At 38.9% G+C, this 18,441-nt stretch overlaps 1 protein-coding gene across 20 annotated transcripts in view; it reads left to right on the forward strand.

Annotated features, from left to right (window-relative positions):
• Positions 1–18,441, forward strand: part of lcorl (ligand dependent nuclear receptor corepressor-like) — a 168,607-nt gene that overhangs the window by 76,046 nt on the left and 74,120 nt on the right. For 2 of the 20 annotated variants that reach the window (XM_068037677.1, XM_068037793.1), the window contains exon 7: positions 6,390–10,538. The exons of 11 other annotated variants lie outside the window; for them this stretch is intronic. In XM_068037677.1, coding sequence (XP_067893778.1) covers positions 6,390–7,440 — 1,051 coding nt within the window. In that variant the 3' untranslated portion in view covers positions 7,441–10,538. 7 more of the 20 variants (XM_068037761.1, XM_068037786.1, XM_068037666.1 and 4 more) reach the window with 6 other exon arrangements.

Consider the following 18,441-nt stretch of genomic DNA (forward strand, 5'->3'; position numbering starts at 1 on the left):
TTGTATTTGGCCTGGTTCCCACTTGAAGATTTCACCTGACATGCATCATACACCATCCTTTTTTGTTTCTTCATATTCTTGATCTCTCCCTTGTCATTCAAGGAGCCCTGGCTTTGATTCCCTTTCCTTTCACGCTTGTCAGAATGTACCTAGCCTGTACCTAAAACATCTCCTTAAAGATCACCCATTGCTCTATCATAGTTTTTCCTATCAATCTTTGGTTCCATTTTACCCTGGCTAGATTCCCTCTCATCCCATTGAAGTTAGCCCTCTTCCAATTTAGAAGTTTTCTTTTAGATTGTTCCTTGCTCTTCACCATTGCTAATCTAAACCTTATAATGCAATGATCCATCTTAACCAAATGCTCCCCCAGAGACACTTGCTCCACTTGGCCTGACTCATTCCCCAGTACCAGATCCAGCCATGCCTCCTTCCTAGTAGGACGAGAACCTACTGGTTATCTGGAACAAATTTCAGAAATTCTTCCTCCTTTCCCTTTACTCTAACGTTATCCCAATCGATATTTGGGTGACTAAAGCCCCCCATTATTACCAGTCTTGTAGTTCTTGCGCATCTCCATGATTTCCCTGCAGACTTGCACCTCTCCCTATCTCTCTCACTATTTGGAGACTGATAGAATACCCTCAGCATGATTATCCCCTTTTTGCTTCTCAACTCTAACTAAATGGCTGTCTTTGCCCTGCCCACAGATATTCTCTTTCCAATGCTGCAATGTCTTCTCTAATCACTAGTGCCATCCCACCTTCCTTTTTCCCCTCCGTCTTTTCTGAACAGTTTGTATCCTTGAATATTAAGCGCCCAGTCTTAAACATTTTAAGCCACATTTCTGTTGTTGCCACTATATCTCATTTCCACACATCTATTTGTGTTTCTAACTCAACAATCTTATTCACCACACTTTGTGCATTTACATACATGCATTCTACACCCGTCTTTGTATTCCTCAGTCATCCTTAGTCTGCTCCTATCTAATCTGGTACTACTGCCTTCTCTAGTACCTTTCAACACTCTCACTACTTTATGCAGCTTATTCCTCTTTTCTACTTCTATATGCTGGTATCCATCCTCCTGCCAATTTTTTTAAAACTATCCCCAACTACATGAGTGAACCTCCCCATGAGGCCATTGATTCCAGTCCTGTTTGAGATGCAACCTGTTCCTTTTGAATAGGTGCCTCCTGCCCCAAAACTGGTTCCAATGCCCCAAGAGTCTGAAGCCTTTTCTCCTGTACCATGCTTCAAGCCATGCATTGATCTTCCCTATCTCCCTATTTCTACTCTTGCTAGTGCATGGTGCTGGGAGTAATCCAAAGATTGCAACCTTCGAAGTTCTGCTTTTTAAACTTCCTCCTAGCTCCTGAAAGTCCGACTGTAGGACCTCAATATCATCTTTGTTATTGGAACCAACATGTATCTCAACTTCTGGATCACTCCCATCCCCCTGCAGAATATTGTGCACCCTCTGTGATGTCCTTTACCCTGGCACCAGGGAAGCAACACACCATGCAGAACTCACTATGACAGTTACAGAAATGCCTGTCTGTCCCCCTAACCATGGAATCACTGATGATAAATGCATTACTACTCTTTGCTGTTCCCTCTTGTGCAGTCCCTTGCCCGCTGGTCTGGACTGCAATCCTTCAGGATGTCATCACTCTCCGCAGTCTCCAATGTTGCATGCCAGTTTGAGAGTAGCACACACCCTGAAGACTGCTGCAGTTCCTGCCCTTTCCTACTCTTCCAGATGCCACACATCATCTTCTATCCTGAACTCTCACTGCCTGTGGGATGACCATCTCCTGGAATGTACAATTCACGAAACTCCTGTTCATGATGCTCTGCAGTGACTGCAGCTGCCCCTCAAGCTCAGAAATCCTGAGCTCGAGCTGAAGCAGCTGGAGAAACCTTGTTGCCCAAGATGCGTGAATTGTCCTGAAGTTCCCACATGGAGCAGGAATTGCAAGCAATAAGTCTCAGCTGCCCATCCAGGATCGAAGAAAAACATTTCCCTTCCCTCTTTTATAATCTAGTTAGTACCTTTTTTATATAAACTCTTAATTTTAATTAAAATGGCTCTAGATCTGCTCTGTGCTGATGCTCTTGTTAATTGAGTTACTTTCCCAGATTGGAATTGTTTAATCTAAGCTGAAAATTGAATACAGTACTTTATAGTTTCTCAGCACTTGTTCAAACGACTACCCTAGATTAGAAAACAAAAAAAAAACACTTAGCAACTCTCCAATCACCTGCCTGCTATCCTCTGACCTCACTCCTTTTTCTGGAAAATGCCATGGTAGGTCTGCTCTTTCCCCGCTGCTGCTGCTGGGATTCGCTATCTCCTGTTCCCTCAGTCAGACCGCTTCTTTTGTAAAAGACCAAAATAGCACCTCTTCCCTCACTGACCAAATACCCCAAGTTACGTACTCTGTTGTAGCAGTCCTCTGTTGGGCTGGACTTTGTGCGTGAGCAAAAGCATCCTTTATTTATACCAGCAGAAACTCCTGCTGACCAGGTAACAAGTTCTAACGAGCCACTTAATTAAATGTGCAGCTGCCACCAGCAGGCAGCTTGTTTACCACTGGCTGCAACTATGAAAGAAGCTACAGGTTGAGGTGAAAGTTCAGTTCAATGGTGAAATGCAAAACTTGACTAGATTTTTTAAAGAGATTAACCCTTAAAATTCCCTCACTGACCAAATTCCCTGAGTTACGTACTCTGTTGCAGCAGTACTCCGTCGCGCTAGAGTTCGCGCTACATCAAAACACAGCAGCCAGTATATACTCAACAAACTCTCTCAAACAGCAGTGTAATACTGACCAGGTAATCTGTTTTTAGTGATGTTGATTGAGGGATAAATATTGACCAGGATACAGGGGCAAATGCCCCTGCTCAACTTCAAAATAGTGCCATGGCATCTTTTACATCCACCTGAGGGGACTTGGTTTAATGTCTCCTCTGAATGGTGGCACCTTCAACAGTGCAGTGCTCCCTCATTGCTGCACTGGAATGTGAGCTTAGATTTGTGTGCTCAAGCCCTGGATGGCATTCTGACTGAGGCAAGATTACTATCATCTGAGCCACAGGAGATGCTTGAGGAAGTTAGAGTTGTTGTATCTCTTGCTTTTGCATGGGAAGGGGCGTCTGTGTTGGGGGTGATGGAGAAGTGAGCCAGTGCGTTAGAGGGAAGGGAATAATGTATTTGGCATCACTCTAGAGGTGGCAGAAATGTTGGAAGAGGATTCTTTGAATTTGGAGGATGGTTGGGGTGGGAAGTAACGAGGAGGCAACCTATTATGGTTCTAGGGGCAACGTGCAGGGTCCTGTCAACCATGGTTGATGGGGACTTCTCGGATGAGGAGAAAGACAGACATTTCGGAAGCACTGGAAGGTGATATCGTCTGAATAAATGCAATGGAGAAACTGGGAGAATGGCGTTTAGTCCTTACGGGAAGTATATTCCCATGGGGCTATTTCAAAAAAGAGCAGGGGAGTTCTCCCCAGTGCCCTGGTCAATGTTTATTCCTCAATCAACGTTACTAAAATATAGATCACTTTGTTATTTATCTCATTGCTCTTTGTAGGACCTTGCAATATGTAAATTAGTTGCTGTGTTTCCATTACAACAGTGGCTACAGTTCAAAAAGTACTTTATTGGCTGTAAAACACTATGGGATGCCCTCAGGTTATGAAAAGTATTTTATAAATGAAAGTTATTTTTCTTTAAGTTCTATGATGTATTTAATTTTTCTTCATTAGGTGGTATCAAATGTATTTATGTCTTTGATTTTGTTTACTGTAGTTTGTTCAATCTCCAAATTTAAATTGTCTGTCTGAAGTTCAGAGGAGGATTCTGTAAATTTAGTCTTTGTGAATGATTTTCTTGCCTCCCTCCAGTCTTGTGCTTTTTTCAGTTCTGACAGTTCTCTGGTGCCTACCCAAGTTATTTTTCGCAAATGAGTCTAAACAAATAGTTTGTAGTCTTTGCAAAGGACAACAGCCAAACACATTTCTGTTTCCATCAGTAGTCCTCCTAAGCACTTTTCATCCAGAGTGAGAACTCTGGCTACGTATTTTCCCCCCCACCCTCCACCCAATAGTCAGGCCCCTACCAGAATGCCCCAGTAGGTTAGGAATTGCATATCTGTTCTTCCTGGATTGTACAGCCATCATGCAGTACATTTACTTGCAGAACCATGAAAGAACTCCAGGTGCCAAGTAACTATAATTACATTGTAACCATAGTTTTTTAAAGAAGTTAATGGTGAATTACATTGCTTGCAACAAGGCTCATCCAGCTGCACTCACTTGGCTGATGGTCCCTAAACCATTTTCTATTGTCCCATTTTAAAATACCAAGATTCTTCAAAAGGAAAGAAAATAATCATTTCTGTTTAAATTACTTTCCCATCCCTGTAGAAGGAGAAAAACAAATATAGATATTCACAGTACTGTCAAATTTTTTGCCTAACAAACCCACTATTTAGGGTCACCTTCCTTCAAAAGCCACTCCAGTGACTTCTGTTGCAGAATGGGATACTTGCATCCCAAATCAAATCTACTCCTCTACTGCCTACTAGTGTTTTTTGTTCCTTTGGACCACTGAGCTCTCAGACTAGTGTAAGGTTTTGGATCCACTGAAAGGAATGAAATCTTCCAGGGGACAGTTTTTTGTCATGTAACTGACATCCGTGGAACAGCTCAGAACAAGAAGAGATGCATGTGTAACAAATTCAGCAATATTTCAGTATTGAGAATAATGCCTTTTTTCAAATGAACATGAGAATAAATTCACAGAAAATCAGCTTTTGCAGTTGATTTTAATATGCTAAAGAATGAGCTAGGAGCATAGTTTTGATTAGCTATAGTATAGCATTATATACATCGTCACCTCCAAGACAATACTATTTAACCTAGACACCACTTCCCCATGAAATATTTAGAAAGTGGACTTTGGTTAAAACATGCAAGTTTGTTCTGGTCACTTAAAAAAAAAATACATATTTAATAAAAGCTGCATTGAGATGCTGTCACTTCCGTGACAAATGGGGATATTGGATGTTAAAACCAGGTGTAGAAACATTGTATCTTAGTACATGTATTAATAGTTAGGTTAACATTAATATAAATATTAATTTATGTTGTAACCTTAAAGGAACTTTTGAAAATTAGAGTTGTATCTTCAGAATGCATTCTAAAGCGTAAGGCTGGGGGGATTCTTTTAAACTAAATGCTATTCGCAAAAATCTTCTATTACCAGATAGCAATCATTATACAGACATTAGACAAATATTCATAACTTATCAGTTAATATTTACAATTCATAATACCACAAAATATGAGCACAGCTAAAACTTTGCTTTTAAGTAGCAATGAATATTCAGATAATACAATGGGGCCATTAATATTGCTAAATTTCCTTGAATTGAAAGCATACAAGTTTCTGTTAAATAACCATTGTCACGTACTCCTGCAGTGTTTACACATTTATGTAACTTATTTCATATTTAACTTTGACACTTCTGGCACTTCATAGCTTGTTTAAAATACCTTGAAGATTGTATTTCTAGGCCATTTGTGTTAACTGGGGAACAGTAGTAAAGATTCCACAGCCTTTTATTTAAAAAAAAAATGCTAAATGAATAATGTTCTTTATCCAATGTCTGCTTTTGGTTTTATATTTTGTTATTTAGGTTAACTACTAAACGACAGGTGGCCAAAAACAAAAATTTACATCTTTATTTGTTTAGCTTGGATGTGTTTTAAAATTATTAGTAGTACTAATTATTATTAGTAATATGTCACATTTGAATTGTCACTGTGAATTGTTGTGCGGTATTAATGTGGCCTGTGCTTTATGTTTTGTGCAATGTTTTGGAAAATGTTCTTAGCATGTTGCGATTGCAGTACCCTGCCTGGAAAAAAAAAAGAGGGTTGACTCTTTTATTACTTGTTTAGCGGTAACGTCACATTTCTACTAACACATTGCTTTAGGACTTAGAATGCCATTATAATACAGTAAATTGAAAAGGACAATAATTGAAGCTCTAAAACTGTGAAAGTTGTATCTTTTGTTTTGCAAGCAACTATCACGGGATAACAACTGCAAGAAACATTAACACAAATATTGAACTGTAACATAAAGCTCTTGCCAAGGCCGCTTTAGAAGTGCAAACATTTACACTGCCCTACCAGAACTGTAACCTTTTGCAACTTTAAGCAGTAACAACCAGAACTCAAAAGACTTAAACAATGAGAGAAGCAGTGATGTTACCCAAGCAAGCCTGTAATAAAGGAGTGGACCCTTCCCTTCCATAGCTGTGTGCCAGTGTCATGCGTCAGCTTACCATCGTTTCATTCCATCCATCCTAGGAGACTACAGATAAACACTGAGGAGCATGTGAAACGAAGTGCTGAATTTGCAGATGGTTTGCTTTCAAAGGCCTTGAAAGACATCCAGTCAGGGGCATTGGACATGAACAAAGCAGCCATACTTTATGGAATACCTCACCAGACTTTACTTCTCCACTTGGAAGCCTTATCAGGAGGAGCAGCACCGCAGAAAAGTAAAACCAGAGCTATCAGAGAAGGTTGTTTCTCGAAGACCTTTGGGGAACCTAATGCTCTTCTACAAAAAGTTGCATCATGGGCTAGAGCTCAGGCAGAACGTAGTTCTGATCAATGCAGCGAGCGCCGAAAACTCACTCATATTGAAACCTCAGAGTTGAAATTCCCCACCGCTTCCAGTTACCTCCATCAGTTAACCCTGCAAAGAATGGTTACGCAGCTGAAAGAAAAAGATGACAGTCTTCATAATGAAAGTGTCAGTAGTTCTTTTGTTCAGTTAAAAATCCCTCAGGTACGAGCAAGCTCTGTGCCCAAGTCCCAGCCTGACCGCTGTGGTCTCTTCGATGTTATGTACCAGGTATCAAAAACCTCCTCGCTGCTGGAAGGATCAGCTCTTCAAAAACTCAAAACTATCCTGCCCAAGCAGAGTAAAATTGAATGTTCCTTACCTTTGACTCATTCTAGTGTTGATTCCTACCTACTGCATGGAGACCTTTCTCCGCTATGTCTTAATGTAAAGAATGGCACGATTGATGTGACATCTGAAAATGATAGTCAGGATCATATTAGTCTGAAAGACAGTAAGCAGCCAAGGAAAAAGCGTGGCCGCTATCGGCAATATGATCATGACATTTTGGAAGAAGCTATTACAATGGTAATGAGTGGGAAAATGAGTGTCTCGAAAGCACAAGGAATTTATGGAGTACCTCACAGCACTTTAGAATACAAAGTAAAAGAAAGATCTGGGACACTGAAGACGCCTCCGAAGAAGAAACTCAGATTAACGGACACTGGGTTGTTCAGTATGACAAATTCAGGGACAAGCAGCTCCAAAAGTAGCAACAAGTCTACATAAATCCTATTATAAGGGATGTGACTCAGATGGACTTCACTATACAGTAAATGCTAATTCAACTAGTATTGTAAAACCACCCTTTGGCCTTCAGGCAAAGCATAGTTTCAAGCAGGGATCTGACTGTACGTAAAAAGGAATATACTTAGTACAGTCGCATGTGCTAGTTCTCATAATACTCTTGTAGAATAAAACTAATTGTGATTTAGAAAAGTCAATGTCTAGTAAGAAAAATGCCGCATTATAGGTGTTTTCAATAATTCAGTTGTAAGACACAAATAATAGTCACACACAGCATTATTTTATAGGATTGGCTCACTGAGCCCAAGTCAGGAATAGAAATGAACTGACCAGTCTTACTACCTAAAATAGGTAAGGAAATTCAATTCTTAAGTATAAAATCAACCTGCCAACTTATTAAAAGTTCAATGAATTCATCAATTTAGAGAGAAACTTGTAAACATTTTTTAATCAATGAAAACTTTCAGCACTCTGTGTGCTATGTTTAAGTCCTGGCTATTGTGTATAAATCACACTGTTCAGATGTACATGTCAAATTGTGAAGTAATGCGGACATTTCACAAGTTTTAAAATGCAAATTTTAGGGCGTGCCAATGGTGGATTGACTGGTTAAAACAGATCATGTTTTAGGAGCTATGTACTAAGTAATCTGTCCTGTTGGCAAATTTATTTATTTTTGAGGTTATTGTTCCCTCCATTCCTCCAATCTCCCAGTCCACTTACTATGTGCTACTTTGCAGGCAAGCATCCTGCTCTTGAGTCTGAACCTTCCACTGGCTGACTTCCATAGCAGCCATGAGAAGAATTTATTTCTCCCTTCCTCCCCACCACCGCAACCCCCCCAGCCTTTGCACGGAAGCAGAGTGGATGAAATTGGCAACTCCGTGAGATGGAAGATTAAATTTCCTGTATCCGTGCGTAAAACATTGGAGCTCCAGAGTGCCCACTGTTGGGAATTATTTTGTTCTAAAGTTTTTGTTTGCTGTTAGCTTTTGGGTACCTGTAATTATTTAAGAATGGAAAAGGTTTAAAATGTCATCTCAAGTTTGGGGGTTTGAGAATGGAGTGAATTCTTGAATAAATACTTGTGATCCCTAGAAATTGAAAATGCAAATATGATTGATTTTTTTGAGAAACATAAGCTATTGGTGCAAAAGGAATGACTAACGAATCGATAGAGCACTGTATAGAGCATGATGCATAAGTTGCACTGAATAAGCTTGAGAATAGTATGTTTTGTTGCTCTTGTTAGTCTGTATTTAATTTTTTTTTAAAATTGTAGGTATAGTATGTTGTAACAAGGTTACAATTTCTCACACTCCCAAGACAGAATTTTGCTAACTGTAAACTTACCTGCTGCTAAGTGTTCTTGTCAGAGACTTTAAAAATTCAAGTTTTACAAAGATATTCCAACCATTTGTTTTTGTGTCCATATACATTATCATTCTGAGCACCAACTTCAGTTGTTTTACTTCTAGTTTTACAAAAGTAATCCAACTATTTCGTTTTTTGTGTCCATATACATTATCATTTTATGAGTACCAAATTCAGCAGTTGTGTTTTGGCATGGATTTAACAGAAAGAAGCTTTTAAATTCAGGGTCTCAATATGCTTAGATAAGAAAGAAAAGCTTTGAACAGTTTAGGTTTCTCTTCTGTTGCTGATGATCCAGTTTTCTAATTTTGTGACTTAGAATAGGGCAATTTTTAAAAACCTTTTGTGTGAATTTATGTTTAAGGCTTCGCCTTTGTGGTTCAAACTGACGTTTTTGAAACAAAATTGAAAAATTTTATTCTGAATTTTAAGGATCAGATGAAGTTACCTTTTCTCTTTAAATTGTCGCATATAATATGAAAAAAGATTGGGCTTGCTCTGCCAGCTACTCAGTTTGGCAGTATAGATGTGGCAGCTTTCTGCTAACCTGTCATTAAGTGGCATTTTTCAATTTAGTAATTTTTAGAATTTGGCCACAATTTAAGCAAAAGTAATTAAAATGCTGAGCAAGCCCTACAAAACACGATTCTAACTTAGTACTAGGGATGTCATGATATTATGATAGTTACATTAAAATATATGGTCATCGTTCTCTCATTCCTCTCCTTGCTGTTTTTACATTATAAGACCATTAGTAATCTGAATCATGCAACAGGAAAAGTTATTTTGTAGTCAAGCATGACAAAGGCATTTCAAATTTTTATTTTCCGAACGAAAGGCTAAACAGACTGAGAAAATGCATACAGTGAGTAAATCAGTTTTAGGTTGAATGGAAGAAATGCAGCATTTTAAAATATGGAAAACATTTAAACTCTTTAGCGGTCATTGGCATTATTAAGTGAAATAAGTTCTTGAAATTGATTAGAACAAATGTAGTTTCTCCATTTTTAATTTTGTAGGAGCTTCTTAGCCTTTTGTGAAGTGTATAAAACAAATGTTTAATTGTCTTTAGTGATCGGAAAGCAAATTTCTGAAACATGACCTATTTAACAACTGTGCCACTCCATTTTTAATTAGATTTTTTTCACCATAAATATATTAATATCGTGACAACCAGCTTTAGTACTGAAGAATGTTTCTGGAAAAATTTTGTATTACAAAACAGTGCCTCTGTTTTTAGAATTACTGCTCAGTAATGTTTAAAACCATTTTCTGGTAGATAATGGGGAAATTTTATATTGTATATTACGTTTAGTAAAACTGATTTTTAGTTTACAGTAAGTACAGATTTATCACTTCTGTTTATTTTCAAATTGCAGTACAGTATTTCCATTATCACAGTAATATAGCTAAACTCTGGCTGCCTTGATTTTAAAAGTTGGTTAATGTAAAACTGATTTTAGATGATTAGTTATATTTATGCATAAATCAATTGCACTATATTCATTATTTATTACAATATTTTCTAATGAAAACAATGTTATCTGGACAATGTGTCTTGTGGTGTTAAACATTTACTGTGATTCTGTTTTCCTATGATGTGTTTAATAATCCTTGATCTGTACAGATTTCAGCTGTTTTAATTATTGTGTTTATAGGTTGTAATTTGTAGTAAAGCACCTTGATGCTTTTGCACATAAAATTGAAAACTAGTAAAATGTGATCAAGTTGTCTTTTTTATGTATAGTTGGTAAAGTATGTCCTCAGTATTCATTGTTCTGCATCCCAGTGCACAGGGAAAAAAAGTAGTTAAAACTATTTTACATGACTATAAAGTTTTCTATTACTCTGTATGTTCTCCATTTATGCTAGCTAAATTACCTTGGCATCAATAGAACTTCACTGTACTATGAGAAGTGCTGACAATGTGCATACATTTCAGTCCCCCTTTGCAAAGAAGCGTATTAATTATTCCTCTTACAAAAGTTGTTTCTGCTTTATTTAGAGATTAGGCATAGAATTTCCATAGGGGTTCTCCTAATCTGTTGCAGAAACTTTGGCAGAACCCCAGGAGAAAAGGCATAAACAGTTCACCAGCATTTGTGGCAAAGTTACAACAGAATATCAGGAGAACCCTGGCAGAAATTTTACCTCAAGGAGTGATAAGTTGACCAACCATTTGATCTGTGCATCCTCTTTAAAATATTAGGAATTTCCACAATATAAATTGGCATATCTTTTCATTTTTACACACGTTTTCTGGCAATTCGATATATCAGCACAAGATGACATTTACTTTTAGGTTTTGATTAAATTGCACTGTCATTAGTTTTTTTTAGTTTTAGTTTAGAGATACAGCACTGAAACAGGCCCTTCGGCCCACCGAGTCTGTGCCGACCATCAACCACCCATTTATACTAATCCTACACTAATTCCATATTCCTACCACATCCCCACCTGTCCCTATATTTCCCTACCACCTACCTATACTAGGGGCAATTGCTAATGGCCAATTAACCTATCAACCTGCAAGTCTTTGGCATGTGGGAGGAAACCGGAGCACCCGGAGGAAACCCACACAGACACAGGGAGAACTTGCAAACTCCACACAGGCAGTACCCGGAATTGAACCCGGGTCGCTGGAGCTGTGAGGCTGCGGTGCTAACCACTGCGCCACTGTGCCGCCTAGCAGGACAAGAAGAATGGTATAGAATTTTAGCTTCGCCCCGTTTCTACCCCCCAATTTTATAATCATTAAATGGTAAAATCTACATGAATCATGTACAACTGTTATCACATTTGAAAATCAAAAATTGGGGTATTTAAGGATCTTCATCTCAAGACGTGCCATGGTAGTACTTGAGTGAAGGGAAAATTGAAGTGTTTTCAAATTTTTTTTTGAAAGATCAATGGAAATGGGTCGGGTTTTTCTATGGATATCCATAACTTCCCTATTCCATAATCACTAAAATTTCAGAAACATTTTTTGCTTTTGAAGATAAATACTGCTTATTTTACAGCCATTGATATATTACATTTATTGGTTTTTAGTGTCAGCCATGGCTCAGTTGTTAGCACTTTGGCCTCTGAGTCAGAAGGGTGTGGATACAAGTCCCACTCCAGGACTTGAGCACAAAAATTAAGACTGATACTCCAGTGCAATACTGAGGGAATGCTGCAGTGTCGGAGGTGCTGTCTTTCAGATGAGATGTTAAACTGAGGCCCCATGTCTACTCTCTCAGATGGACATAAAAGATCCATGGCACTATTTCAAAGAAGAGCAGTGGCGTTATCCCCAGTATCCTGACCAAATCTTCACAAAAACATATTGTCTGGTCATTATCACATTACTGTTACTGGGAGCTTGCTGTGTGCAAATTGGCTGCTGTTTCCTACGGTACAACAGTGACTACACTTCAAAATGCTTAATTGACTGACTATAAAGTGCTTTGGAATGTCCTGTGGTCATGAAAGGCGCTATATAAAAGTTCTTTATTTTTCTTAAGACTTATTCGGAAACCATGCTCTGTAATGTGGATCGTGACGAGCATGTACATATCAAGTAAAAGTCCTAATTTGAAAACTAGATTAGTGGGGCTAATTACTGAGAAGGTGGAAGAGGAATTGGTATTTTAGCTAGATTAGGAAGAGGAGTAGGCCATTCAGCCTCTCAAACCTCTGTCATTCAGTTAAATAATGGCTGATCTATACCTCGACTTCAATTACCTGCCTGTATTCCATAATCCCAGATAGCACCAATTGTCTTAACATCTGTAACCTTTTGGGAGACAATTCTAGATTTCTACTACCCTGCTTGCGAGAAAACACCTCATTATGCTCCTAATTTTAAAATTATTTCCCCCACTGGAGGAAATAGTTTCTCTATCTACCCTATCAAATCCTTTTTAAAACTTTAAGCACCTTGATCAGATCACCCCTCAATCTTCTATACTCAAGGAAGTATAATCCTTGATAACCCTCAAAGCCTCTTTTGTATTTTATAATATAAATCTTCGTTGGTAGGGTTGCAGGCGATGCTGTCAAATAAATGTATAGGCCTTTGAACTGAAGGGTAAATTGAAAGAGGAGAAACACCATTTTGCTCAGTGAAGGTGTTGCAGAAGCTTGACACAACCATGGGTTTAAGAAATAGTGGCCTGTCTAGGCAGTAAGATGTGCATGTATTTGGAAGCTTGGCGCTTGCTTAACATGTGTTAAGTAGAAGTGAACTGGCTTTAGTAATTGAGAAGATTTCAAATTCTAATCCTTCACTGCTGAGTGAGTAAATGTCAGGACAGTAGTAAGTACTCTGCAGTGGGTTTGTATGTGGGCAGGGCAGGGTAAAAGCCACCAGTATTCCCATTCTTGTTTGCTAGCTAGTAAAGGTAACTATAACCTCTGAAAGTTACATAAAAGTATTAATCAAAGGCAGGATTAGGCTCTGTTATTGCATCTCTCACATCAGTCCTGTAGTGTGCTATAGAATAACAAGACTGGTGCAAAGTGTGGGAGAGCTTCTGGCATCTGGGAATAATTGTTCAAGCATGAGTCAGTTTTTTTAGAAAACGAGGAAACCATCCAAGCTTAAAAAATCTGCAAGGCTTTTATGTGCCAAATGTATCAAGTTAATATCTGATACCACTTGAGCTATATTCAAAACATTGCTGATACGTTTTGAAATAACGAGGGGATCTTACGATAAATGTCTGGTTCTTAATTCCGTAGAAAAGCCAAGCTGAATACAAAAAGTACAGGGAGCACTGAAAAGGGAAATAAGAAGGGCGAGGAGATTGCATGAGAGTACATTAGCAGGTAACATAAAAGGGAACGCAAAAGTCTTTTGTAAACACACAAATAGTGGAAGGATGGGACAGATTAAGGACCAGAAATGAGATTGTTGTGGAGGCAAAGGGCATGGCATATGAGTACTGAGCATCCTGTTCTTTAGTGAACAGATGCAATGAATGTCACAGAAAAGGAGGGGGTAGTGGAGCTATTCGATAGATGGAGGAGGCACTTCAAAAGTTGGCAACATTCAAAGGAAGAAAGTAGTTTAATCTGGATGGGATCCATCCTGGGTTCAGGAGGCTCTGACCACAATCTTCCAATCCACCTTGGATATAGGAGTAGTGCCAGAGGATTGAAAATATACACTACTGTTCAAAAAAGGGGAGAGAAATAAACTCAGCAATTATAGGCCGGTCAGCCTAACAAAATTAATCTGGGACAAAATTAATTGACATTTGGAATAATGTGGGTTATTCAATGAAAGTCAGCCAGGATTTGGAAAAGGCAAATGGTATTTGACTAACCTGAGTTCTTTGAGTGGGTTGATGTGTATATAGAATTTCAAGAGTCATTTGAGGTGCTACATAGTAGACTCGTTTGAAGCCCAAGGAATTAAAGGGGCAGTGAATATATGGATACAAAATTGGCTAAGGGACAGAAAGCAAAGAGTAGTGGTGAATAGTTTTTTCAGATTGGAGGAAAGTGTTCAGTGGTGTCAGTATTGGGACCACTGTTCTTTTTGATATATATAAATAACCTGGACTTGGATGTACAAGGTGTGAATTGTTTGCCATCAGCAGACTTGGAAATTCAGGATGTTAGTAAACAGTGAGGAGAATAGTAACAGACTTCAGGAGGAGCTAGACAGACTGGTGCAATGGGCAGATACATGCCAGATGAAATTTAATCCAGGGAAGTATGAAGTTATTCATTTTGATGGGAAGAATGAGTAAATGCAATATAATCTACATGGTACAATTTTAAAGGGGGAGTAACTTGAGGGTGTATGTACACAAGTCTTTGAAAAAAGTATGTGATCCTTGGCTCTATAAATAAGAGGTATAAAATACAAAAACAAGGAAATGTTGATCTTTACAAAGCACTGGTTAGGCCTCAGCTGAAGTATTGTCTAGTTCTGGCACGACATTTTAGGAAGCTATGGAAAGGGTGCAGAGGAGATTTACTAGGATGTTGCCTGGTATGGAGGGAAGGTCTTACGAGGAAAGGCTGAGGGACTTGAGGTTGTTTTCGTTGGAGAGAAGGAGGAGGAGAGGTGACTTAATAGAGACATATAAGATAATCAGAGGGTTAGATAGGGTGGATAGTGAGCGTCTTTTTCCTCGGATGGTGATGGCAAACACGAGGGGACATAGCTTCAAGTTGAGGGGTGATAGATATAGGACAGATGTGAGAGGTAGTTTCTTTACTCAGAGAGTAGTAAGGGCGTGGAATGCCCTGCCTGCAGCAGTAGTAGATTCGCCAACTTTAAGGGCATTTAAGTGGACATTGGATAGACACATGGATGAAAATGGAATAGTGTAGGTCAGATGGTTTCACAGCTCGGCGCAACATCGAGGGCCGAAGGGCCTGTACTGCGCTGTAATATTCTAATTCTAATTCTAAAAAGAAGGCTGCCAAGGCCTTGGAGAGTGCAGAGTAGATTTACTAGAATGGTACCAAGCACAAGGGACTTCAGTTATATAGAGAGACTAGAGTTCTCAGAATAGAAAGTTAAGGGGAGGTTTGACAGCAATGTTCAAAATCATGAAGTTAATGAGGAGAAACAGTTTCCAGTGGCATTAGTGTCAGCAACTGGAGGGCACGGACTGAAGGAACAAGAGGTGGCATGAGGATAAAAAAAAAATTATGCAGCAAGTAATTATAATCTGCAATGTACTGCCTGAAAAGCTAGTGGAAATAGATTCAATAATTTTCAAAAGAGAATTGAATGAATTCTTGAAGAAAAAAATTGCGCAGCTATGGGGAAAGAGCAAGAGTGTAAGACTAATTGGGTAGTTCTAAGAGCCAGCGGAGGCACGATGGGCCAAATGGCAGCCTCCTGTGCTATATCATTGTATGGTCTAGTTATGTAATTAGGTTTTATAAATGTGTATAAATCAGGTCTGATTCCTTTTGCATTGGTGCCTGATTGCAGGCATTTTTGAAGACTTAAGTCTTTTTTCTAAATAAAATCAAGTTCTGTAATTTCTAATGTAAGCTATAAAGAATTACTCCTGAATAATGCTTTGCAAAAGGTTTCTGAAGTATATATGCAAACAGCTGTCAATAAAGAGACTGATCATCTGATCAAGAAAACTTCATAAAGTATGAGGTTGAGTAGTAAAACGAACAACATTTTGGCATTCACCTCTGTTCCTGACTTCTCTTATCCCTGTTCTCTTTCTTACTCCTCCTCTTCCCCTACCCCCCACACCCCTAAAACCTTGCACTGTTTCATTGCTTTCAGCAGCGTGGTGGCAAGGGAATTGCTGAGAAGATGCATCCCTGATTAGGAGACAGCCACTATGCGGTAAGATTTAAAGAGAGCTTTTGCTTTCGAATACATTTTTTATATTGATTTGGACCAGGAGAAACTTTTGCATGCACACTAAAGGTTAAATTCATTCTAAAATGTTACTCTAATCAAGTAGAGGCGTAAACACTTTAGTGAGCTCTTTATTACACAAGCTCTGGCATGTATATTTAGCTTAAGATTTTGTCAGTTCCATTCTTGTAAAATCTTTTGTACTAGTAAAATTTTTGAACATTGTACTAATTTGGAGAACTGAGTTCCTTCTATAAGAAAAAATTTAAATGTTAGAAATGCAGAGTAGGTCAGTTTCTGTAAAGAGAAGACAGCTACATGTTCTAGATGTAAATATTTTGTCATAATGGAAACTGAAAGATAAATAAAAATAAAGTGCTGGAAATACTGGTCTAGCAGCATCTGTGGAGACAAACAGTGTTAAAATTTCAGGTTTGTGACCTGAAAGATCAATGACTGCCTTAATATGACTGGCCTAAACACAGTTAGGAGAGAGTAATGTGGGAAGAACCAACAATACAAACATACGAATTTGGAGCAGGAGTAGGCCACTCAACCCCTCGAGTCTGCTCCGCCATTCAATAAGTTCATTGCTGAACTGATTACTCCACATTTCTACCTATCCCCGGCAACCTTCCACCCCTTTACTTATCAAGAATCTATCTACCTCTGCCTTAAAAATATTCAAAGACTCTGCTTCCACTGCTTTTGAGGAAGAGAATTCCAAAGACTCACGATCCTCAGAAAAAATTTCTCCTCATCTCTGTCTTAAATGGGTGACCCCTAGTTCTAGATTCTCCCACAAGGGGAAACATCCTTTCCACATCCACCCTGTCAAGACCCCTCAGGATCTTGTGTTTCAATCAAGTCGCCTCTTAATCTTCTAAATTCCAACAGATATAAGCCTAGCCTGTCCAATCTTTCCTCGTAAGACAAGCTATCCATTCCAGGTATTAGTCTAGTAAACCTTCTTTGTATTGCCTCCAAACGCATTTGCATCCTTCCTTAAATAAGGAGACCAGTACTGTACTCCAGAGTAAAGGCCTGCTCAGGTCTGCAAATGAAGCCCGACCCAGCTTGAGTCCTTACATTTTTTTTTTTCCCGCGCTCGACCCGACCTGACCACCAGAATGTTCAGTTAACCTAGCTTCCGTTTTTCATTTTTTAAGCTTGTGCAGATAAGCAACAAAAACTGTAACTGGACTTGAAAGGTTGCTTTAAAAAGTACAGTAAGATTGGAGCCACGTACCGGAGGTGGTAATAGTGTGTTCGAGCCGGAATGCCGGACCCAGAAGAGTGACCCGATCCGACCTCGACACGTCGTTGGGTTCGGTCGGGTAGCTATGCTCTCATGCAGATGTGGTCTCACCAATGCCCTGGATAGCTGAAGCATAACCTCCCTACTTTTTGTATTCAATTCCCCTCGCGATAAACAATAACATGTTGTTAGCTTTCCTAATTAGGTGCTGTACCTGCATGGTAACTTTTTGCGATTTCATGCACCAGGACACCCAGGTCCCTCTGCATCACAGAGCTCTGCAATCTCTCACCATTTAGATAATATGCTTTTTTTTATTCTTCCTGCCAAAGTGGACAATTTCACATTTTCCCGCATTATACTCCATTTGCCAGGTCTTTGCCTATCTATATCTATATCCCTTTATAACCTCCTTACGTCCTCTTCACAAGTTAGTTTCTTCCCTACTTTGTGTCTTCAGCACATTTAGCAACCATACCTTTTGGTCCCTTCTTCCAAGTCATTTATATGAATTGTAAAAAGTTGAGGCACCAGCACTGATCCCTGTGGCACACTACTCGTTACATCTTGTCAACCAGAAAATGACTCATTTATGCCTACTCTCTGTTTCCTTTTAGCTAGCCATGCCAAATATGTTATCCCCTACACCATGAGCTTTTATTTTCTGCAATAACCTTTGATGTGGCACCTTATCAAATGCCTTCTGGAAATCTAAGTACAGTACATCCAGCACATATAACTCCCTCAAAGAACTCCAATAAATTGGTTAAACATGATTCCCTTTTCACAAAACCATGTTGACTCTGCCTGATTACCTTGATTCTTTTCTAAATACCTTACTATAACATCTTTAATAGCTTCTAACATTTTCCCTAAGACAGATGTTAAGCTAACTGGCCTGTAGTTTCCTGCTTTCTGTCTCCCTCCCTTTTTTGAATAAAGGAGTTACATTCACTATTTTCCAATCTAACGGAACTTTCCCCGAATCTAGGGAATTTTGGAACATTAAATCTAACGC

The sequence above is a fragment of the Heterodontus francisci genome, chromosome 1 (genome assembly GCF_036365525.1).
Source record: "Heterodontus francisci isolate sHetFra1 chromosome 1, sHetFra1.hap1, whole genome shotgun sequence".
In the NCBI taxonomy this organism is placed as follows: Eukaryota; Metazoa; Chordata; class Chondrichthyes; order Heterodontiformes; family Heterodontidae; genus Heterodontus; species Heterodontus francisci.